We start from the raw sequence: 25,174 nt of genomic DNA, 5'->3' as shown, positions 1-25,174 counted from the left end.
TAAGGGACATTATCATCAAAATACCATTTTCATATAAGTAACTTGCCAAGTAATTACATAGCTGAATCCCACATTGATAGGAGGTGGGATGTATGGACATATTCTGCTCTCCAAACACAGTCAGGTATGCAGGTGAATTTGAAACAAACTCTGTTAGCACTGACAAAATTCTTGTTTCCTTACCTGGTAAGAGAGCTACTGCAGGTGATTACTGCCTCTGGTCAGTGCTCATCTTGACCTGTAGTGACTTAGTGGAATTGCCGTGAGGAGTCTCTACTTTTAAGTGGGGGCTTTGGAGTAAAGGAGTCTTCTGAATACCCACAAAGCATATGAGAGAAAACTGCCCTTGCCCTGGGTGCAGTACCAAAAGATAAAAAGACCAGACAATGCTGTCATCTACAACAAAAAAGAAATATCTAAAAACCATCATACCACAAGTAAAGACTGGTGGCACCCCAGGTAACAGCAGCCCCCAAGCTCCCCAAAAAAGAACTCAACACCCTAATTTCAAGGCAAAAAAATTACGGATAGGAAGGAATGCTTCCTATGCTTCTTCCCCCTAACACAGTGCCAGCCACCGACACAGACCTATGGTACTACAATTTTTGAAAACCGTTTCTATTTCCTTCAAATAACGGGCAGCAAAAATGGAGTTGCACTTCCAGTAAGTCACCTGTAGGATAGCTGAAAGCGACATATGTCTGAAAGCATATTAAGTGGTGACAGCCCTGACTTCGTGTGTTCTCACTTTAAATGTAGGCAGGACATCCTCTTGTATTTGTGAGTGTGCCTCCATTATAAGGCTCCTGAGGAAAAGACAACGCATTTTTAGACAGGTCACGAGGGATTTTTTTACAGAGCACCAGAGGTTATTGGCAGGGCCTCTGATCCTCTCAGTTCTGTCTAAGTAGTATCTATGTGCTCTAACCAGGCAAAGGACCCTTTCCTCCTCTTCAGGTCCGAGAATGTCCATCAGGTTCTTAATGGAGAATGAGTGCTTAATCCAGGGTCAGATGGTGTCTCATTCTTAGCCAGGAAACCAAGCGTAAAGGTACAAACTGCGTCTCCCTGAGCAAAACCAATAAGCTTGTTGATAACAGGTTCTTAATGGGGGGTCAGATGGTGTCTCATTCTTGGCCAGGAAACAAAGTGTAAAGGTAGAAACTGCGTCTCCCTGAGCAAAACCAATACGCTTGTTGATGGCCTGAAGTTCACTTACTGGTTTTGCGGTGGCCAAGGCTACGAAGAAAAGAGGAAGAGAGTCTTCTTTGTTAGGTTCTAAGAGACATGAAACAGAGAAGCTTAAAACCAAGTCCCATTAACCACTTAAGCACTACATCTAAGTTCCAGGATACTGAGTCAGTTCTCGCCTGTTGGAAGTCTCAAAAGACTTGACAAGGTCGCTAAGGTCTTGGTTAGAGGTCAAGTCAAGTCCCCTGTGCCTAAAAAAACAGACCCAAACATTGCTCTACAGTATAGTAATAACCTGAACTTGTGCGATTCGAGTTGCGTGAATTCACAGACACACAAACTTTTCATTGGAACCTAACTGTCATACACGAGTTTTTCACAGACACGCAAACATTTGAGAATCCTGAGAAACCCTTGAGAACCCTGCAAAAAGTGTTTATGTTTAATTTTTTATGTAATTTATAAGTTTTCAAGCATTTGTTTATAAATTCAATAACATTAAATAATAAAAATAATCATTTCCCTCTCTCTCTCTCTCTCTCTCTTACTGAGATGAGAGAAAATTTATAGTACATGTATACATATTTTATTAGTTTTGTACGATACATTAATTATTTATCTAATAAGTACCAATTTTTAAATATTAATAAGATTAAATAATAATAATAATAATAATAATTATTAATAAAACTGTAATTACAAAATTTATACTTAGTGATACGTATTTTAAACAAACAAGTATCATTCCTGCATCTTTTGTGAACTCGCCCAAGTGCAAAGCTGTCAAATATGTCTAATTTATGTGACAGGATGGGAGAGAGTTAATGATAGCGGGTCAAAGGATTCCTAAGTAAATAATCTCTCTCTCTCTCTCTCTCTCCGTAATAATTCATAAATAATTTAACTTTTCACTCTCTTAATGTAAGGATAATTTAATTCTCTCTCTCTCTCTCTAATAATTCATAAATAATCTACAAACTCTCTCTCTCTCTCTCTCTCTCTCTCTCTCTCTCTCTCTCTCTCTCTCTCTCTCTCTCTCATAGTTACAACTTATTACTATTGCTCTGTACATCTTTACCTGTACAATAAAAAATTTTAAATTGATCTAATTTTACCTTTACCATCTATGAACTGTAAATGCTCTTGTGTAGCAAATATTACGTTCTAAAACATGTAGACAACTAAGAGTTGTTTTAGTCCAAATAAAAAACACTGTTTGTTCATGAAAAAATCATTTCAGAACAAAGAGAGACGTACTACAATAAAGTACTTCTTAAAAACGAGGTTGAGAAAACTTCTACAAATAGATTGGTCAGAAGGGGGAGAAAGAGAAATAGTATAGTAATCTTCACACTCCTATATTTTTACGTCTACCATTTATTTCTTTTTTTAAGGGTAACGTATTAAGCTAACTTTTAAATGAAATTACAGAAAATTTAATTTAATATACTTTGGGAGCATGATTAGGGCCATATTTATTGTTTAAACTCTAGAAATAAGCATTTATTAGCGTTTTCAGAGACCATGCCAAACTTATGCGAAAATTCGTTTTGCACAAGTTCTCGAACCCATCCTCGCACAAGTTCAGGGTATGGCTGTATAGCCTTTGATGGTGGTTGAAGAGAGCTCACTGGTAGTCCTTAGGAAAAGTAGGAAGTCTGCTATCTAGGTTATAGGGGTTTTAGCAGAAGAGATGTTACAGCTGCTACACCACCTACGAAACAACCCACTTTGACTGGTATACTCGGCTGGAAGACTGACGTCTACGTCCCACAATAGCTCCCGCAGCTTGCCTTGAAAATCCCTTCACTCTGACAAGTCTCCAGAGAGTCTGAAGCCTGTCAGAGCTAGAGCGGATAGTCCTTGATGGAATTTCCAAAGGTGGACTGTTTGAGTCAACATGAACCTTATACGAGCATTCTGGGAAAACCACGAGAAGTGTTAGAAGGTCCGGAAACCATTACTTGGGCAGCGAAAACAGAGATATCAGGGTCAGTGTCACATTGAGATGGGATACGAACTTGTTGAGTGTCTCTCTCACCATGCTGAATGGTGGGAAGGTGTAGAGGGCCAAGTTCGACCAGTTTATCAGCATGGCGTCCACTGCCCACGCCTAAGGATCCAGAATCGGTGAACAGAAGAGAGGTTCCCCCTTGTTTCTTTATGTAGGAGAGAACCGTGGTGTTGTCGGAGTGCACCACTACGATCTTGTCTGTGATTGCTTTTACAAAGTGCATCAGGCCTAAATGAATGGAAGTTAGCTCTCTGACATTTATGTGCAGACTCCACTGTTATGGAGACCATGTACTGGAAGCTTCTAAGTTGCCCAGAAGGGCTCCCCAGCCTTGGTCCATGGCATCTGCATAGAAGAGTAGGTTGGGGTTCACAAGGCGTAGAGACTTTCCCTCTAGAAGTCTGCCTTCGCATGTCCACCACCGCAGGTCTGACTTTATCTCCTACATTATGGGAAACGTCAGTGAGTCTGGTTGCTGCCTTCTGTTCCAGTTTGCCCTCAGGAAGAACTGAAGAGGCCTCATGTGTAGTCTCCCTAATTTCATAAACTGCTCAATGGATACGAGCGTTCCCAACTGGCTCATCCACCGATTTGCCAAACTTGCGCAACTGTCATGGTAGCGCAAGGAGATCTCGTACTGACTGAAGACAGGGCTCTATCCTCCTGGGGGACAGAAAAATCTGAAAACTCAAAAGAGTTTACCCTCATCCCCAAATAGAGGATCGCCTGAGTTCATCAATAATCCTAGTTCCTGTGCTAGTAAAAGGGTTGTCTGAAGATCCTTCGTGCACTGTTCCCGCAATGGTAAACAGAGAAGCCAATCATCCAGGTACAAGCACACATTGAAGCTTACAAAAGGTGTAGCCACTTCTCGAGAGGCGCAAGAACTCGCATAAGTACCTGAGGGGCCATGGAGGGGCCAATTATTATTATTATTATTAAAATAGTTTAACCAGACCACTGAGCTGGCTATCAGCTCTCATAGGGCTGGCCCGAAGGATTAGGATGGAATGACAAGTCTAGGCTAGAAGCCTAGCACTGGGACCTAATAGGTCACTTGTCAATGATGAATGAACGAAAATGAAAATGAAATTAAAAGCTGTAAAAAGGCATACGCTTTCATACGGAAACACACTCACACAATAAATACATTTAAACTCATGCTTCCATATATACTCACTAAAAAGGTATATTAAAATTCAAAATAAACTAAGTAAAATCATAAAATTTACTTGTTTTGAATGGAGAGGCCAAAACATAGAGATTGAAATTGGAAGACCCCGTCCCTGAAGACAAATCTTGGGTATTTCCTGGACTCTGGATGTACTGGGATATGGAAACATGCGTCCTGCGTAGCCAGGGTGATCATCCAGTTGCCCGGTTGAATGAATGATAGCACCGAGTGATTTGTCTCCATTTTGAACTTCATCTTCTCCACGAAGAAGTTCAAAGCGGTGACATTGAGGACAGGTCTCCATCCACCCCCCCAACGACTTGGGAACTACAAACAGGCGACTGTAAAAGCCTTTGGTAATGTGGTCTTCTACTACTTCTATGGCCCTTTTCTTGAAGAGAGATGACACTTCCTCCGCCAGAGATGCAAACCTCTCGGAGCCCTCTGAGTATGCCATCATTGCGATCAGCGAAGACACAAGAGGAGGGTACTCCTTGAATGGAATAGAGTAGCCCTCCTTGAGAACTTTGACTGTCCAAGGCTCCACACCTCTGGCGCTCCACTTTTCCAAGAAGAGGAGTCTGGCTCCTGCAGGTGCATGAAGGGTAGACGAGTCATTTCTTGGAAGATGGCCTGGATGAGTCTTGATAGACCTAACAGTGAATCGTACTTTGGAGTGGGATTTTGTGCAGAAACCCTGTCTGCTTCCACGAAAGGGCTGCTGTTGGAGAGGAGAGAGAGATTTCACAGCAAAAGCAGAAAAATCTTTAGGGCACTTGGACGACTGGGTCAATTTCTTCTGCAAATTGGTGGCGATCTCCTTCATAGCCGATTGTGGAAACAGGTACAGGCAGTCCCCAGTTATCAGCGGGCTTGGTTATCGACGATCCGGTTTTTTGGCGTTTGTCTAGCAATGAAAATCAGCAATTTTTGGAGCCAATATGCACCGATTTCTGCTTATCAGTGCCAATAATCACGTACTGGCGGCAATACATACCTAACAGAGGTGCTGATAACTGAAAATCGGCAATTTTTGGGACTTATCGGCCAAAAAGGTGCTGAAAATCGCCGATTTTTGGTTATTGGCAATTTTTGCTTATCGTCACGCCGTCAGAATGGAACCCCCGCCAATAACCAGGGACTGCCTGTACTGCCTGTTGAAGGGAGAAAATAATGCCGACTTCTGAACCGAAGTCATTCCCTTCATGATGAAGGACCACCACAACTCCCTTTTCTTCAGGACTCCAATGGAAAATATGACAAAACACTGAGTCAATCTGCTGACAGGTCTGTCCCCAACACACTGTAGTCCTCTATCTTCCTGGTGAGAGTCCCAATCATCCAGTGGAGGAAACTAAGCACCTCGAGGACTTTGGACATGTGCTTGACTAGATGATCCAGCTCCGAGAGGGCAAAGAAAACCTCAGCCGATGAGAGGGCAGATTGACGAGCCAAGTCGATCAGTCCATAGAAGTCACCTTGGGATGAGGCAGCACCTCCCTTAGCATGGAGTTTCTCCCATAGCATACGACAAGTATCTTCTGGCAGAGAGTCTCGCTGGAGGAAAAGCAAAGGCGGCCTTCCCTTGCTCTCTCTTCATAGCAAGCCAATCCTCTACTTCCTTCAAAGCTTTTCTCACAGAGGAAGAAAGAACCATCTTGGGGAGACAAGTGTTAGAGTCTACCTGATTCCCCATAAGGAAGGTTGAAGTAGGAGGAACTGGAGCAGCTGGCTGGAAATGCAAAGGAAAAGTTGCTACGAAATACCTCAAAAGACAAGCATACGCCGAGGGAGTCAGTTCTTGAACTACCTCCTCCTTCAAGGAAGAGACCAGAGACAAAGATATGTCTCAGGAAGGCTTCAGTACAGAAGGTGTCTTCTGCAGCAGGCCCAGAACATCTGCTAACTGTTGCTTTATATGAGCAAAAGAAGGATCCTCTGTGACGGGTCCAGGATGGCGCCAGGTGCTCAGCTGGCACTGGGCACTTAACAGTTGGCACCGAGCTGGCAAAGGCAGGTACCGGGTACTTAAGACACTCATGAAAATACACTGGGCACTCATGTGGGCGCCTGGATGAAGATGAAGAGCGTTTCCTAGCAGATAGGTGCTTGGGTGCCAAAAACTGGCAATCTGAATGGGAAAGCTTGGGCTAAGAGCTGTGTGGGCTGCGCCACGCACTGCAACCTGGCTGAGGGCTGAGCGATAGCCCTCTAGTTCGCTTCAACGGAACAGGAGAAATCTCACCAGTGTGACATCTCGAGAGGACGAGATTCACCCTGAAAGCACCAAGAACGCCTCTTGTTGGGGCTGGAGAGATTGGAGTGCGACGACAACTGATGAGCACTGATAGAGACACCTTTCCCATTGCTGTCTGAAACACGAGCCACAGAATTAGACGAGGGGGAGACTGTCCGTGTTCATCTGGGAGAACCGGCAGGACGAACAGCCACCTCCTCCACTGGCACTGGCACTAGCACTCACACAACACTATGTACTTGATCCATTAGGACCTTAAGGGACTCACCTAATTTAAACAGTGTATTGACCACAAGTTCCAATTTGCGGTCAAACTTACTCTCGAGGCTGGCAATGGCATCGGGTTCTGAAGCAAGGGAGCTGGGTAGAGTTGATGGCAAAATATTAGGAGGACTAAGGATGGAGGATAAGGCTAAAGCTTGGGAATAAGGAATGTTACTGTTTAGGCTGGAGTTATCAACAGAGAGAAATATGGGCCCTACTCTTGGCTCTAGAAGCTGCCTTCCTCTTTTTATCTCAATCTAATTTCTCCAAATGAGATTTCAAAATCTTCCACTGCTTTTCATCCCATCCTTTACATTCCTCACAAGTAGGATCCTTTGAGCACTCTTGTCCTCTACATCTAGCACAAATCATATAACTATCATAAGTAACCTTAGTCATGCAGGTCTTGCAGCCCTCCCTACAACATCCAATACTGGAGGAGACTGAATACAACATTATTAGTAACACAAGGGATCGTAAATTAACTAACCTCAGCTGAAAAGCTACCAGAACAAAGAGTACATCACCAAATCCTGCAAAAAAGCGATGAAAAACTCCAAACAAAGCTGCCAAAAACATTAGATGTTGCATCTAAAGCCAGCAGAAAAGAAGTGAGCTCCTCTGTTTTGTTGCTCCTATTATTCCCTGATACTGGGCAGGGTATTCACCTACAGAAAAACAATAGAATCGCTACCATGAACTTCAAATTTTACCTGCCACATGAGTAGGAAAGTATAGCTACATAATTACTTGGTAAGTTACTTATATGAAAATCTGGTGTTTTTGGGGTTATACTTAACCACTGAATGCAGTCGACCCCAGTATTCACAGGGGATGCGTGCCACAACCCCTCGCGAATAGCTAAAACCCCCCCAAAAACACTTATAACTGCCTATTTTGATAGTTCAAACACCAAAAAAACCCTCTAAAAATGCTTATACTTGAGTATTTTAATAGTTTTGTCACAAACAATACATTTAGTCACGAAAATTATATGAAAATACAGTAATTAGTGAATATTTCTCTATGAAAAATATTGCAAATAGGTGAAATTTCCACGAATAATGTGTTTACACGTTCCACAGAAAAATCTGTGAATAGGTGAAACCACGAATCCTGAACCGCGAATAGGCAGGGTTCCACTGTATGTTACATCATCTAGTCTGGGAACTGATTCACTACATTTACTTAAGGCTGATTCATACTCTCTCATAATAAAAGGTACATTGTACTGTTCATTCCTTTATATGTTCAAATCAATTTTGATCTGTTCCATTAGCCTTCGTTGAGCTGAGTAGGGTCTGTCATCATTTTCCTTTGCAACATTAGCAAAATGATTAGCAAACTCATTTGCCACTAACTGGGGATCTGCTACTTCACAACCATTGACCTTGATAACTGGAGGTTGACAAGGAGCAAATTTACCTGTTATTTTTCTAACTCTCTTCCAAACAAAAGGCAAGAGGTGTTTTTGAATTTAGTGAAGATATGAAAACTGTCCAAGATTCCTTTCAAGCCTTTTTAATTTCCATGTGGAAATGAGCTCTTGCTTTTTAAAATTCAACGTGGTACTACTCTCATTTTTGTCTGTAGTAGCTGATGAAAGTTGACCTCATAGCTCTATGAGCTTCCTGGCATTTACAAGTCCACCATGGAACTGTTTGGCGGATAAATATGCCAGAATTCCTTGGTATAGATTGAGGACTAGCCGAGAATATAATTGTATTCAAAAAGTCCAGACCAGCATCTACACAGGGAAAGAAACCAGCCAAGTCATCTATCGAGCTGTGTTCCTGGAAAGTTGCCCAATCAGCTTTATCAGTGTTCCATTTAGGTAGCCTTGAAGAAAGAGGATTTGAAGCTACATTCATTACTTTTGGAAAATGGTTGCTGGTATATCTATCATTTATCACTCTCCAATTAAAATCAATAAGCCAGTCATCACTGCACATAGATAAATTAATTGCTGATAATGTGTCTGTTGGAACATGAAAAGGTGTAGATTACCCAAAGTTTAGGATTCCAGCATTTTCACTTTCTACGATGGAACACAAGCAATTTCCACTCTGACTGGCAATGATGCCGTCCCAAAGAGGGTTTCTACTATTCATATCTCCCAGAATAACAAAGGGATGTGGTAGCAGTTGAATGAGGAATTTAAATTCATCAATGGAGAACACTTCACTAGGTGGTAGATACAGACAGCACACTGTCTATTTTCTCTACAAATGGATCTGCACAACTATCTCTTGCAGTGTAGACTAGATACTAATAGGATTTTGTGAGGGGTCATTATAAATATATAAAGCTACATCCCATGGCTTCCTATATTTATAAGCGGAATGATAGGCAATACACTCTCGGGGGGCTGGGACGTGTTTTTGCCAATTACAGTCTCTGCAAAGCTGTACTTACCAGAGACACTTCTGATACAAGCAGACACAGTTCTTCCCATCTAGCTCTTAATCCCTGACAGTTCCACTGGAGAAAATGAATGAATTCTACTTTGCTTTGGAGGCCGTTAAACTGGAGCCACTTTTAAGTGCTTTCAGCTTATTGCCTTGCTCCAATTTTTACCCGGAAGGAGACTGATTATTTTCAGAGGGTTATCAGTCTCAGGAACATCAAACAAAGCTGGTGCTGCCTCTGAAGGGCAGGAGTGCCTGAAATCTCTGGCACTGCCTCCAAAGAGCCAGGAGTGCCAGAAACCACTGACCTTACCTTACTTTAGACCTTACAGTTCGTTCGGGTAGCCCCAGGTCCCTCAGTGTGAGGCACCTCTGATGTCTACCAGAGAATTGCTAATGCATCTTCCGGTATATTTTGCATCTTCCAGTCTTGGATGGTCTGGGATGCATCTTATATATTTGTCGAGCTTATTCTTAAACACATCTACGCTCACTCATGATATGTTTCTCAGATGAGCTGGTAGCGCATTGAATAGATGCTGCATTATCAATGCTGGTGTGTGGTGGATTAATGTCCTGTGTGCTTTCCTTAGTTTTCCTGGTATAGTTTTGAGCACTATTAATCTACTTCTGCTTGTTCTTTCTGATATTTTTAGCTCCATGATGTTTTCGGTAATTCCTTTTATCTGTTTCCATGCCTGGATAATCATGTAGCGTTCTCTTCTCCTTTCAAGACTATTTGTGCAATATCCTGTTGGTAGTGTGGGTACCATATTATACTGCAATATTCAAGTGGACTACGTACGTTCGTTTTATAAAGCATAATCATGTATTCGGCTTTTCTTGTTTTGAAGTGCCGGAACAACATTCCCATTTTTGCTTTGCATTTTGCCAATAGTATTGCTATTTGATCACTGCATAACAAATTCCTATTCAACATCACACCAAGGTCTTTAACTGCTTCCTTATTTGTGATTCTCTCATTATTAGGTCCTTTATATGCATATAGCATTCCTTCTTTATCACCATAGTTTATTGATTCAAATTTATCAGAGTTAAATACCATCCTATTTACCTCTGCCCATTTATATATATTGTTTAGGTCTCTGTAGTGAGTACCTATCTTCATCACAATTAATCTCTCAACTTATTCTTGTGTCATCAGCGAAACTTCTCACTACCAAGTCCTTAACATTACTGTCTATGTCTGCAAAAATATGTTTCATAAAAGTAAAATCTGTCACTGTATTTCAAAACTGTATGAAAATATCATATACAGGTTGACCATCACTAATCCGGCAATCAGTAGTCCGGAATAATCAGTAATCCGGCACAAATTTCGGCTGGAGTAATTTCCAGTTTCCATTAATTTTCAAATTTCCGGTCGCTCGCGCTAACTTTCGCTCGCCGGCTGCTTCGATTTAAATGGCGCAGTGTGCTGCATCAACAAACTGGTAGCCTAGCCTACATTATACTGAACTCTATTCACATATTAACAGTATTATACAAACATCAACAAAACAAATGTGCATCTTTTTCACGGATCTTTTAAAAAGTTATGCTTTACTACAGTGTTTCTAATTGTATTATAAATTGCGATCAATGTTTTGTTTTGGGAATCGGTATCGTGGTGTTTATTTCGCCGCATTTAACTAAGTTCAAAGCGCTTTTCTTGCTTCTAGTTAGTGTAAATTAATATGGATACTTTATTTACTTGGGGCAAGGATATTTTTCGTTATACGAAGTGTTTTAAGTCGAAATATAACTTAAATGTCTCATTGTGAAACTAATTTAGCTATTTTTTTGTTAATATATGACGTTCTCGGAATCGCGGCTGGCGTTTTGGGGGAATGTTTGTTTTGTGTGAAATAAATCAAGATTCCGTTCACTATTTTCTCTTGATTTCATCATAATACTGAGCTTTACGTATTTATCTTTTATCGCGTGAAAACAGTAGTAATTTGTATTCTTTCATGCCCAGTAGTTTTGATTAAAATACATTCTCTCCAGTTTTATTTACGGTCGAGTTTCATCCATGTTGCGATGCACGATAATTTATAGTCATTGGCAGCTTTAACATTGTTTTCTCAGCTTCAGCTACAACTTGCAGCTTAAAGTTACTGTAGCAGTATATTTCCCTGCCAATCTTTTCTCCAAATAAATAAGGATATAGTGTAAAAAAATATATCAGTCCTATTGTACAGTACTTAACGTCATTTGTAACATAACTACAGTAATTGTGTATTACCGTCGATGGTTGAAATACAAGCACAACAGTTGTTATCCGATACAATTATTAGCAAAACAACAGTTTCCCGTTCGGTTGTTTATGACTGTACGCATTTACGCTAGAGTATAACGTTACTAACAATACTTTTATCATTCTCTTTTACTTTTTTAACTAGCAGATGGAATAAAGAGATGGAGGAAAAGAAGTTGGTCTATTGTAAGTTGGTCTCTCTCGCTGCCTGCGCCTGCGTGAAATCTAAAAATATTTTTTCCTAAATATTTTCGTATCGGTATTAATTATTGCTAACCCCAACGTAAACTCAATATATCGTAAGTCGAATTATCGTAACTCGAGCACCACCTGTATTTGATAATTGTCTTTTCTTTATTAACCAACTTGTACTGATTTATGGGATACTTTAATTCTATGATAAGGTGCTTAGCTACTGAGTTTCGTGTATTCTAGCCAAACAAATGGCTAATCCGGCAAAATGGCTAATCTGGCACCCTCCAGGTCCCAATGATGCCGGATTAGTGATGGTCAACATTTTCAAAACTTTCGTTCACTCATCGCCAATGTGTCTGACAAAAAATCATCATCAAACCTCAGTCCAAATGTTACAATAAAAAAATGAAAAAATTTGTCATAACATTAATACTGATTCCAATGCAACCATATAATTTGAAATAGTCCCATTTGATTGTTTTTACTCCTCAACAGTGAAAAACTGTAAATATGAAGGTATTACTGTAGCTAGAAGGCATCCACTGATATCAACGGGTGAGCAGAGCGTATGTGACGCAACCATTAGAGTGGCGGCGCAACATGAACCACCCGGAACAGAAGTCTACAATGAGTAGCGACAATGAAATTGTCTTAAAAACAAATATTTTATATTTGTTAGAGGAATATTTGGATTTTCATAAAAATAAAACGATTTAAGTTATATTTCTTAACCAATTCAGAAATTATCACTTATTAGGAAATATTTGCCTATGCAATTATTTTTTTGTTAAAGCCAGGATTTTGTTCCTAGGCCTAGATGTGTTAGATTTCTTTACTTACTATGAACACATTAAACATAGCATTCACATCTCTATATTAACAATTTCTGGCCAGAAAGGATATGAAGCCACCTTAAGAATGAATAAATTATACACCAACACTGAGCAGACGGACTTTTCAGAAAATAATATTTGAAGCCAGTTAAAAAACAAGCATTCCATAGGCCTTGGTATTAATACTAATAGATATTTCCATTAACAGCCATCTTCTTAATATAATTAAAATTATCATCTTTTATTCTTCAAAGAACAGGTAATCTTTACAAATGAATTTTTCAGCAACAGAGATTACATCTCAGAAGGCTTAGATTATTTTTTTTAGGCCTATAAATCATTTTGCAACGTACATGTAGCTTCACCACAGCCTAAAACATCAAATTTCGCCACATGCAGGCAGCTTGAACACAGCTTAAAATTTCAGCATTCAAAGAAAACTTGTAATTCATATTCCTATCTTGAAAATGTTGTCATGATTGTTGAGCTTATTAGGTCTACTGTTATAATGCTGCAGACAAGCCTGTTGAGCATGTTAAGCGCGCTGTCACTGACAGCACCACTAACCTTATCACACTGTGCTTTGAGCTAAACATTGTAAAAAAAAAAAAAAAAAAAAAAACCCAGTTCAAATCACACAGGTTACAAACTATACTAATGCATAAAAGGGATCATATTTATGTAACCACAGGGAAAATAGTGCTGTCTGTGAATTCGCGAACTTGTCGACATGTATGACATAGGAAATGAAAAAAAAGTTTAACACTGCTTGGCAATGTTACGTTGGGTCTGAGACTTTTGACATTACAAAAAGAATCATGTCATTCCAGATTTAAGCATGACTGTACATTGTGCCATATAGTTTGCCAAGATCACATTTAACACCTCATCTGGCAAAGAGGTTGACACATCCTGACATTATTCATAATTTTCATCTACAGCACTGTCTCCTAGAGTGCTTGCACTTATCTGCAGCAACAACTCAATGGCATGACTGTTTCCCTCAACATTAACTGTTCATGAGTGTGCTTGTCAACAGAACCACCAATTACATTATTAAAAAGGTGTCTGCAGATCATTCTAAAATCTCCTTTCAATATCCTGAAAGAGACCTTGAGGACTCTTACTTGTGTTAATACCAAGGAGGAACCTGTCAGATACCCTATAGGCACAAAGCATCTGCCCTTTGGTGGCCTATACAGGTGCTCTTTGCAAACATCATGGAATGCACTGAGGAACAGGTTTTCTGTGAAATGGGCACCCTAGTATCTCCTTCCTGGATGTGTTGCTACCACTTCCATGATGGTTACGGGTGAGAATGCCCTCAAAAGACTCAAGTTCACCTTTAAAGCCAGACCGGCCTTCCTGCACAACCTTAGTTTTCAAGAAAAAACAAAAACATCACCTTTCTATATTAAGGCAACCATCTCTGGCCACTGCCATTATGGTACCAAGTGTCCCACCTGTTGCCTAGTGTAAACTGATGCCCTCATCCACCATGCCCCTCTTATTGCAGCAACTGGGCCACTACACAAAAGGAGCTTGAGAGAACTATTATGCAACTTGTGAACAACAGCTTAATCAACATTATCATTGCGAACACCTCCAGGCACATCATAAACTATTGGTACAACTTGTAACAGCAATAATGGGAAAGTGACCATCTGCTACTGAAACCAGATGAGCATGACCTTCAGACAGGATGACAGAAAAATGCAATCAACATCCATCCTGCTGGCAGTCAGATATGCATAAAACCATAAAATCATCAGTCAAAAATGACTTCTTACCTACTCCTCAAAAAAAGTTGCCCTAATCCAGCCTGATACATAATCAAACCTGCCAGATTGAGGAGTGCAGAACTCATCTGGAAAATTATGTTGGGACCAGGACTCAACTGATGAGGAAGTTAATTTCAGCCTTCCACACTGTTCCTATGAAACCTACTGCAACACACATGGACTGTGTCTTACAAAGGAGCTAATAGCAGGCACTGTGGTGTAAGTTTGTAAAGGGAACCATAGATGCCTCTGCATCTCATAAAGTCTCCACAATAAATAAGAAAAATCTGCAATTTATAAAATGAAGAGCTTCTTATTTTAACTATTTTAACTTCATGATAATATCCTTGTGACTATCAGACCCACCTAAGGATCACCAAGATGTCTTAGCCTTCTACTCTGGCATATGGCTGGTCAGTGCCATACCAACATGTATCACCCTCCAAGATCGAACATCAATGCCACTGTTGGTTTCATCACTCAACTCATCTCTACTCCTGCCTAAAGACTGGACAACATAGGTCTCGTGTTATGTAAATTCTGTATAGTACTCCTGCCACTGCCTTCTGTATTCAGTCTCTACTGAGGATAAAACTGTATGCATAATGAAAAGTCTATACCAATACATTATGCTAAAAACTACAAAAATATACTACTTTCCAAGTGACTGTTCCCTTACTCTTTAAATGCCAAATTAAAGAGAAGTAATAATTCCACCAGCTTCAAAAAACAAAGATATCATAACCATTCACTCAAATATATAAATACATATGTCCCAACATGCATATGCAACAGTACACACATTATATTAAATCAAACCACTACATAAAAACATAAGCAAAACATCTGAACACACTGATTTGTGAAACTTTCTACTAGAGGTCTATCTGATGACCCATGTGAGGTAGGCTGAAACTGGAGCAGCCATAAATAGTAAAATGTTACAGGCAGTAAATATAACCAAAGATAAAAGTGTCTCAAGATACAAATGTTACTTCAAGCATCTAAATTATGAAAACATTAGCATCATACAAACCTTTATTTTCATCACTAGAATATACAGGTGAACTTCCTTTCCTTCTATCTTCTTCGCTATTATTTTCTTGGCTTTCTTCTTGGAACATCTCTGGCAACTGCTCTTTGCTACCAGTCTCAGTTCCCTCACCAACCTTATGCTCCTCACTCATGACATCTTCCTCTATAATAAACATTTAAGTCAGTTTTAACATGACAGTATATAATCATCTACAAACAAAACATAAATTAGCCCTTGCAACTACAATGGCATTTACACACCTACTAAACTGAATATAAATATGGGAGTTTCATATCCATTTGTAGGCAACATTTTCAAAATGATACTGTAACCCAGTTCTAAAATTAAAATGAGTGTATCAAATATATCTAATGCTGTTGCAAAAAAATTAAAATTGTTCATAAGGCTTCCTATATTAAGACACAGGTTCAGGAACTTCGGTAGAAATTTTAAATTTTAACCATCACATTTTTACAGTATAGTAAACCTAAGGTTTACTGAAATTCCAGAAGACTCAGAATCTTCAGTATGTTTCAAAATGGTTATCAGACAGACAAAAAGGGCATGCCACACTTGCATTGTTGCCCATTTTTACTATAAAGTTTTCTAATTTATTTTTACCTATAGCATCGAATATTTCAAGCATAGTACGAACAGTAAACCTAGCCATACAGGTGCAAATCTAAAACCTTTACCAATCAAACAAAATCAAACATAGTGTGCGATGCATACAATAGAACAGAATATAGTATTTAGGCCAAAGGCCAAGTGGTGGGAACTATGAGGTCATTCAGTGCTGAAAGGGAAACAAAGTGAGCATTAACTGACTGACTGATTATGGCTACTAAAACTGGAGTCACAACATCTAGGTTATTGGTGCCATAATAAATTAAAATAGGAAGCTAAAATATATAAAAAAATTTTGAATGAGAAATATCTGTTATATATGTATATATATACATAAGTGGGCCTAGCGACATACTGGCCACGTCATAGGCATTGAGACCTGTCCCCCACTGGCTGTCAGCCTAAGAAATAGGACATCAGCGCCTGCCCTATGAGCCTACAGAGGCCCAGGAGGACTTTAACTTTAAATAATACACACGCATAAAGATAGATAGATAAATATATGTATATGAATGTTTACTGTATATAAATATGTACTATATATATATATATATATATATATATATATATATATATATATATATATATATATATATATATATATAAATAATGGAATATATAAATAATGTCAAGTCTATAACTGAATAAACTAAATATCTTAATATACATATGAGGACAAACAAAAAATCTTTGATAGAGAGAGAGAGAGCAAAACAGAAAAGGGGCGATAACGAAACTAAGTGATCCCAGATGCCGAGTTTGACCATTCGTCACCCTTTGAATCAAAGTGTTTATCACATACTGCACTGGGCAGAAGAGCTAACTGAGATCTTGACCTCGCCCGGTGACCTCTCGCACACCATAACATTAACTCAATAACAACTGTTGTACGAATTATATAGATAATTAAACGTGAAACATTAATGGGAAAGGGAAGCCCATCTGGATGAAACTTGGGAAAATTATACCAGATTTCAGCATCAAATGAATACCCATACATACGAAGACTCTGGAAGGAGAGTCAGTTAGAAAAGGGCATCAGGGCAGGGAGTGTGTGGGATGTGCGGAGAGGTGACAGAGGAAGCTCGAAGTGATCTGTGAACTTATATAAAATTTCTGAATGCCCACAGACTAAGTGAAATTCTCGAGTCACTTGTGAACTTATATAAAATTTCTGAATGCCCATAGACTAAGTGAAATTCTACGTTCAAGAATGTTACAATGTGCCCTTTCAGATAACGACTCAGTCACCACTACCCTTTGAAAGGTGGAAAAGTTATACAGTTTAAAGGCTAAAATAAATGTATTAAGAGGAACATAATTTTCATTTAACCCAAATATATAAAAGTAAAACTTGCGAAAATTTGGAAGATAGCCGACATCTGAACACGATAAGTGAAGCTCCAACATAATTAATTATCAAACAACTTGTTCCTACAAAAGTGAAAGCACACAGTACAACAGACAGTTTATAAGAAGTGAATACCTTTCCCACTACAGAATATTTGGTGACAGCTTATGGGATTATTCAAACTCCACAGCCGAGAACAACAAGAAATAATTAGTGTGAGCTATCTCTAAATCTACAGACCATCTTCAAGCAGGTCAAGTGAAGTTTGTAATAAGACAATGTCGAACATATCAAAATAAGTGAAAGTTGTTTCCCTTATAGACAGTTGCAAAGTGTAACCAATTATAAGTGTTCCACCGAAGATTCAGTCATTCCACACAAAAATCTCCACTCCAAAAATTAAGACAGTTTGAAATTTAAAAGACAATTTAGCCACAAAGAAGCTCCACAGTCATCAATTTTCATGAAGAAGAAAGAACATTAATGCATCAAATATAGAAGCAGAAGACGAATTTTATGACTGAATTCAAGAAGATACGCAATTCTGCTCAGCGAGAGAGAAATTTAACGCAGCAGCCAATGTAGAAGAAAATCGAGCTCATTTCCTTTGCAATTCAAGAGGGAGAGAGAAAAGGAGAGACCCCAGCAACACAAACACAAGAAGCTACATGTTTTCCTGATGTCTCCATCCCAGTAAGGCAGCCAAGAAAATCGTACGACCACAGAAAAGACGCCCAGATTCGAAGAAGGCAAAGATAAGTCCTTGAATATCCTTACATACAATACACATACATAAGATTCAATCTATTTTATTAAAGCTAACATGATGTGAATACGTCTGTTTGACATTTTCAAAACACAAAAGACTTGTACTTTGAGATTCATTAGATACTTAAATTCTTTGGCAACAAATTTTCTTGTTTTTCTAATCAGTACTAATCAATTACTAAGACTTTTCCGATATTTGTATTTACTAATCTTTATTATATTGTATTTCATTTTATTGCAGTTAAGGGAGATGTTTAAAATTTTTTTAAATTTTTAAGTGATTTTTCAATTTACTTTAATTCAAGGGAAGTGTTTATGATTTTTTTTATGATATTTTAAGACCTGGTTTGTCTTTAATTTTTTTTTTTTTGAGATATTACCACTGTTTAAGAATTTACTTCCCATTAACGAGTAAATGCACAGAAAGAGACCAGCACGTAATAAACTAAGAACTCCTGTTCACACGAACAGCCAAACAAAACAATTGAAGATGGCTGCTACTACTCCTTCAGCTCCATCAAACACAACCTCCATGGTTGCTCATATTATTATTATTATTAAAATAGTTTAACCAGACCACTGAGCTGACCATCAGCTCTCATGGGGCTGGCCCGAAGGATTAGGATGGAATGACAAGTCTAGGCTAGAAGCCTAGCACTGGGACCTAATAAGTCACTTGTCAATGATGATGAATGAAAATGAAATTAAAAGCTGTAAAAAGGTATACGCTTTCATACTGGAACACACTCATACAATAAATACATTTAAACTCATGCTTCCATACATACTCACTAAAAAGCTATATAAAAATTCAAAATAAACCAGTAAAATCATAAAATTTACTTGTTTTAAAATTCATTATTGAATTTTTTTTTTTATATTTTTCCAATTAATTTGCAGCTTCTCATAAACATTAAAATGGGTGCTATTGAGAACGTTGAAGATTCTGACAAAATTTCTTCTATCAGTCTATTTCCGAAATTTGATAATCGCTGCAGGTTATATTGTGGACATTCACACAGTATATGCTTAACGGTTATCAGCACATTGCAATCTGGGCATTTGGGAAGAGGGCCACATGGACTGTTCATTAAGTGTCCATGTGTCAATCGAGTATGGCCTATTCAAGACGTGTCAGAATTACTTGTGCTTGTCTTTCTCTCTGATATGATGAACTCCATTTTCCAACACTGGATTTTATCTGTTTTAATTTATTATTTTCAGGTTCTTCGTTCCATATATTTTGCCATTTTTTACAAGGACTGTTTTTATATATCTTGTATAGTCACTGATAGGGATGTCTACATTTGTTCTTGTCATGTGGACCGCATCTTTAGCTGCTTTATCAGCCTCTTCATTTCCCTTAATCCCTACATGGGTAGGGATCCAACATATTTCAATATTTTTTCCCTTATACAATTTATGGAGAGAGAACTTTATATGTTGTACAATATTATTTTTTTTATTATAGCTTTGAATAGCTTCTATAGCACTCCTGGAGTCGCTATAAATTACAAAATTATTATATGAGACTTCTCTTGTTATTTTTATGGCTGATACTATTGCACATAACTCAGCTGTAAATACAGAAGCTTTGTCTGGGAGAGAGAACTGATACGTTTTGTTTTGGGATACCGCGGCATATCCCACTCCGTATTGTGACTTAGATCCGTCAGTATATATTGCGTAATGTGGACCTTTTCGGATAATATGCTCTGCTGCATGTTGTCTATGGTATTCTGGAGTATATGAATGATTTTTTGATAAATATTTCAAGTGTGTACAAATTCTCATTTTATTCATTGTCCAAGGAGGAGGCGATTTTATTATTACAGGTAATTGTATATGTATATTTAGCGACTCAAACAATCTTGTAGCTCTAATTGGGAAAGAAGGTGGATGATTGTTTATAAACACATCTCTTAATCCAAATAATTTTTTGGTTGGAGAATCATTTGTCTGAATTCTCAGAGCACTCTTCATTGTTACTAGCTCTCTATGGAGAGACAGGGGTAGTTCACCACATTCAACTTGTAAAGATGATGTTGGTGATGATCGAAAAGCTCCTGAACATATTCTAAGGCCCTCATTATGAACTGGGTCTACCGTTTTCAGCGTTAAGCGTCTGATGCCGAGCCATATATTTCACTTCCATAATCAACGATAGACAGCACTGTTGCTTTATACAATAAAGTAAGGGTATGTCTATCGGCTCCCCAAGTAGTGTTTGATAGTTTTTTAATTAGGTTTAATGCTCTTTTACATTTTGATTTCATGTATGTTATGTGGGCTTTCCAGTTCATGTGAGTATCAAATATTAATCCTAAAATTACACGCGAGTCGCCATGTTATCAAATTTTTGGGCAGAAAAGATGGGCAGGACACATGCAACTTGGGAAAGAGAGTCCAAAGTTGGAGGATGCGCAAAGATACAAAAGGCGCAGAGAATATAGAAATAAGCCAAAAGTATGGGGTAAAGCCACAGTTTAGGGATTCCAGTGCCACACTGTTGCCAGTCAAAGTAATGAAAAGAAGAAGAAAAACTAATCGGTTGCTACAAATTCAACTTTGCCAGATTTTAGGTCCAGTAAAATTAACAATAAGATACAGTAGTCCCAAGAATATAATGTCTGAAAAGGTGTATCAGGCAGTCCCCGGTTATCGGTGGGGTTCCGTTCCTGACAGTGTGACGACAACCAAAAATTGCCGCTAACCGAAAATCGGCAATAATAGCACTGGTCCCTGGTTAGCGGCGCCGATAACTGGTGATCAGCGCCGATAACCAGTTATCAGCGCCAATAACTGGTTATCAGCGACGAAAATCTGGTTATCGTCGTCGCTAGACAAGAGCCGTAAAACCGGATCACCGGTAACCGGGGATTGCCTGTAGTAGACTGTAAAATCAAAGATGTTCAGGGAAACAGAATCAAACTAGTATGACAAATTGATCTACCTTTAAGTTAGGAAGAATCCCACTTAAGGCAAAGGTTCTAGCAGCAAGGGGAATCCATTTTGCATTTGCACACCTATTAATTGGTTATCCAACTATAGCTAGACAAGGACTCACCATTGATGCACCTAGAGAACAATTAAGTGATTAGAAGAAAGCATAGGGATTGTAGACTACCACTATGTAAAATGATTAGAAGAAATGAAGCTCAGAAAACCTCCTTGCTGAAAAGTATCTTAGAAAAATGATAACACACAAAAGAGATAGCAAGTATGTAACACGAATGCACAACTGATTAGTAATAACCTAGAATCTAACCAGGGAACTTACCTGAAATTAGACAGAGAATTAAGACTTAAATCAGGAGAAAGCACCTGGATAGAATGCACAGTAAATCCATTGTATGAAGGAAAAGAAGTTCTAACCCTTACAGAAGGAGCACAAGTAAATGGAATACATTATTCCTCCAGCCTACACAAAGAAAGTTAGACAAGGTAAAATAGCTTTACAAGTTATAAATAACAGAGAAGGAAAAGTTAGGCTATCACAAGGTACAGCAATAGGTTTAGCATAAGTATATACTTTTCCTATCCAAGTAGTAGAGAAGGAAACAGTAGCAGCAATCAATAAAGAGAACACTAATTCAACTCATGAAACAGAAATGAGAAAAGCAAAGATGAAACTCATTGATTTACTGAGTGAATATGCTGATATAGTCGCCATAGAGGGAGACACCCTTGGCAATAAAGGAGAAATAACCCACAGAATAGATATTCTACAAAATACTAAGCCAATCTACATACCTGCTTATAGAGTAGCGCATTCCCAGAAAGAGATTATTGAAAGAGAAGTGCAACAGATGAAGAGGCAAGGGATAATACAGCCATCAAAATCTCCATAATCTTTTCCACTTTTGCTACTTCCAAAGAAAGATAAAACATTCTGAGCAGTAGTTGATTTTAGAAGGTTAAATAAGATAACTGAGAATGATCCTTATCCAATGCCATCCATGAGAGATCTTATCACAACCACTGGATCCAACCGCTTTGAGGAAAAACTGCAGAGGCCTCATGTGCAGCCTGCCCAGTTTTACAAACTGTTCCACTGAGGCCAGCATCCCTAAAAGGCTCATCCACTGGACTGCTGAGCAGGGCAGAAGGGAGAGGAACTGTCGGACCATCTGCAGGCAGGAATCAACTCTTTTGGGGGACAGAAAAGCCCAAAAAGTCCGTGAGTTCAGGATCATCCTCAAACAAGGAATCTCCTGTGTCAGTGTCATTAGGGATTTCTTTCCGTTGATTAGAATGCCTAACTCCTGAGTCAGACGAAGAGTTTTCTTCAAGTACTCCGCACATTTCTTCTCCGATGAGGCATGGAGAAGCCAGTCGTCTAAATACATGCTGATGTTTATTCCTAGAAGATGCAGCAAATTCCCAAGAGGGGTGAGAATCTGCATAAACCCTAGCGGTACCGTCGACAGGCCAAAGCACAAGGCCTGAAACTGAAGAACCCTGCCTTGAAAAACGAAGCACAGGAACTTCCTTGAGTCTGGATGTATGGGACTTGGAAGTAAGCATCCTGCATGTCCAATGTGACCATCCAGTCTCCCTGCTGTAGAGAGGACATGACTGAATGGACTGTCTCCATATGAAACTTCATCTTTAGAACAAACAAGTTTAGGGAGCTAACATCCAATAGAGGTCTCCAGGCCCCAATGCCTTGGGGACCACAAAAAGGCAGTTGTAAAAGCCCTCTGAACTGTAATTCTTGATTTCCACAGCTCCCTTGGGAAGGAATTCAACCTCTCTAGAAAGGCTAAAAACCTCTTGGAGCCCTCTAAGTATGCAGTCAATGCTATGCCATCCCTTGAAAGGGATAGAATAGCCTTCCTTTAGTACCTTGACAATCCAAGGTTCCATTCCTCTGCATGCCCATTCCTTCCAAAAGAGGAGAAGTCTGGCTCCTACTAGGGAGTGAAGGACTGAACTCTCACTTCTTAGGGGTAGGCTTAAATGCTGGCTTCTTGACGGATCAGGAAGGGGGTCGTAAATTGGAGCACGGTCTTGGCTGAGGCTTCTGTTTACCTCCGTGAAAGGGCTGAGGCTGTAACGGAGAGGACTTGGTTACGAAGGAGAGGGTTCCCCCGGACACTTGGCAGACTGTGCAAGCAGATCATTAGTTGACTTTTTCTGTAAGTCCAACAAGATCTCTTTCACTGTAGCTTGTGAGAAGAGATGAGACTTGCCTACGGGCGAGAAAAGGAGGGATGACTTCTGGGTTAAGGTGACCCCTTTCTGAGGTGAATGAACACCACAACTCTCTCTTTTTCAAGATACCCATCGAAAAAAGAGAGGCAAGCTCTGATGATCAGTCCCTCACTGCTTTATCAGCACAAGACAGCACCCCTAACCAGTCCGAGGAGAAGTCCTCTGCAAGGTCTGGGCAATCTTCTATCTTTCTTGCTAGTGCTCCAACAGATCAATCATGGAAGCTAAAAAATTCAAGCACCTTAAAAATATTCTTGATGAGGTGGTCTAATTCAGGAGAAGAAAACATCACTTCGGCTGAAGAGAAATGCAGCTCCCCTGGGGGAAGGCAGAGACTCCCGAAGAGTGTGCTTCTCCAGTGGCATAATAAGTGTATCTCAACTTGAGATGTCTACTGGGAGAGAAAGCAAAAGTTGCCTTATCTTGTTCCCTCTTGGAGGCCAGCCAATCATCAATCTCTCGAAGAGCTTTTCTCAAGGAAGAAGACAGAACTAACTTAACCCATAAGTTCTGTTAACTGGCACTGAATCAGATCTAAAGAAGTATCTTCTTGGGCCGATGAGAGAGGATGTGAAGCAGAGGGTGGCGCCAGGAGCTCGGAATATGGCACCAAAGCTTGGAAACTAGCGCAGAGCGCTCAGCAGTTGGCGCCACACACTCGGGATTGGGAGCCTGGCACAAAGAGGGAGGCGCCGAATGCTTGGGAGTAGGCGGGAGCTCAGAGGTGCCATGGATCTTCGAAGAAGATGGTGGGCACTTTGGGTGCTTAGTCAGCAAACATGGGCACTCAGGTGGCGAGAACTGCTGCGAGCTATCCCAAGGAGAACGATGGGGACGAGCTGAAGAGGTGGCAGGCTAGTCAATAAAACTCCAGGAGGACTTTGGGCTGCAGCTCGCCTCCCTGTACCTCGACTAAAAGAGGGGAGCAGTCCGCATCCACAGTGTGCCTCTTAAGTGGGCGCGAAGAAGCTGGGTAGTGATACAGGCGTTTCTCACCAGGGCTGGAAACTTCTGAATCTGATGAAAACTGATGTCCCGACACTGAGACGCCTTTCCAACGGTGCTTTGTCGCAGCCTGGGAACACTCAACAGGCTCAACGGAGGGGGGCGACTGCCCGTGGGCAAACTCCACTGGCCTCCCTTGGACCTCCAGTATGTCTTCTCCCCAGTGCAGGGGAGCGGGACAGGGACCTTCGTCTAGGAGCACTGGTGGGACGAGCAGACACCTCCTCAACATGCACAGCACTGTCACTTTTCACAGCACTATCACTTTGCACCTTTGACACTTGTTCCATAATAGCTCTAATGGCAGACCCCATTTCCAACACTGCATTAGAAATAAATTCAAATTTACAGTTGAACCTTGATTCAAGGGTGGCAGTGGCATCAGGTTCGGAAGCATGGGAGCCTGGTACAGGAGTATGTGGTAAAGTAGGAGGGCTAATGATAGGAGATACAGTAGGAACTGGAGGAGAAGGAATTGCTCTATCTTCTACAAGACTAGGTAAAGGAGTAGGCTCTACGCTAGCTCTATTCTTGGCTCTATCGGCCGCCTTCCTCTTCCTATCTCCTTCAAGTTTATCCAAATGTGACTTTAATATTTTCCATTTGCTGTCGTCCCAATCTTGACATTCTATGCAAGTGTTATCTATGCTGCACTCTTGCCACCTACATTTAGTACACTTCGTGTGTGAATCACATGAAGACTTCGTTAGCCTAGTCTTACACCCTTCTAAACACATGCAAATCCTTGAAGAGCTAGAATCTGACATTTTAAATTTATACTAAAGGTTATACT

The 25,174-nt window shown here is 39.8% G+C and overlaps 1 protein-coding gene across 4 annotated transcripts in view; it reads right to left on the bottom strand.

The window, feature by feature from the left end:
* Grp170 (Grp170 co-chaperone) overlaps positions 1–25,174 on the bottom strand; it is a 309,324-nt gene that overhangs the window by 3,741 nt on the left and 280,409 nt on the right. For all 4 annotated transcript variants that reach the window (XM_067120035.1, XM_067120037.1, XM_067120034.1 and 1 more), the window contains one exon: positions 15,414–15,575. In XM_067120035.1, the coding sequence (XP_066976136.1) occupies positions 15,414–15,575 (162 nt within the window). The remainder of the gene's footprint in view (positions 1–15,413; positions 15,576–25,174) is intronic.

Source organism: Macrobrachium rosenbergii, chromosome 18, assembly GCF_040412425.1.
Source record: "Macrobrachium rosenbergii isolate ZJJX-2024 chromosome 18, ASM4041242v1, whole genome shotgun sequence".
Lineage (NCBI taxonomy): Eukaryota > Metazoa > Arthropoda > Malacostraca > Decapoda > Palaemonidae > Macrobrachium > Macrobrachium rosenbergii.
Note: the sequence above shows the minus strand (reverse complement) of the source record. Positions and strands in the feature narration are given on the sequence as shown.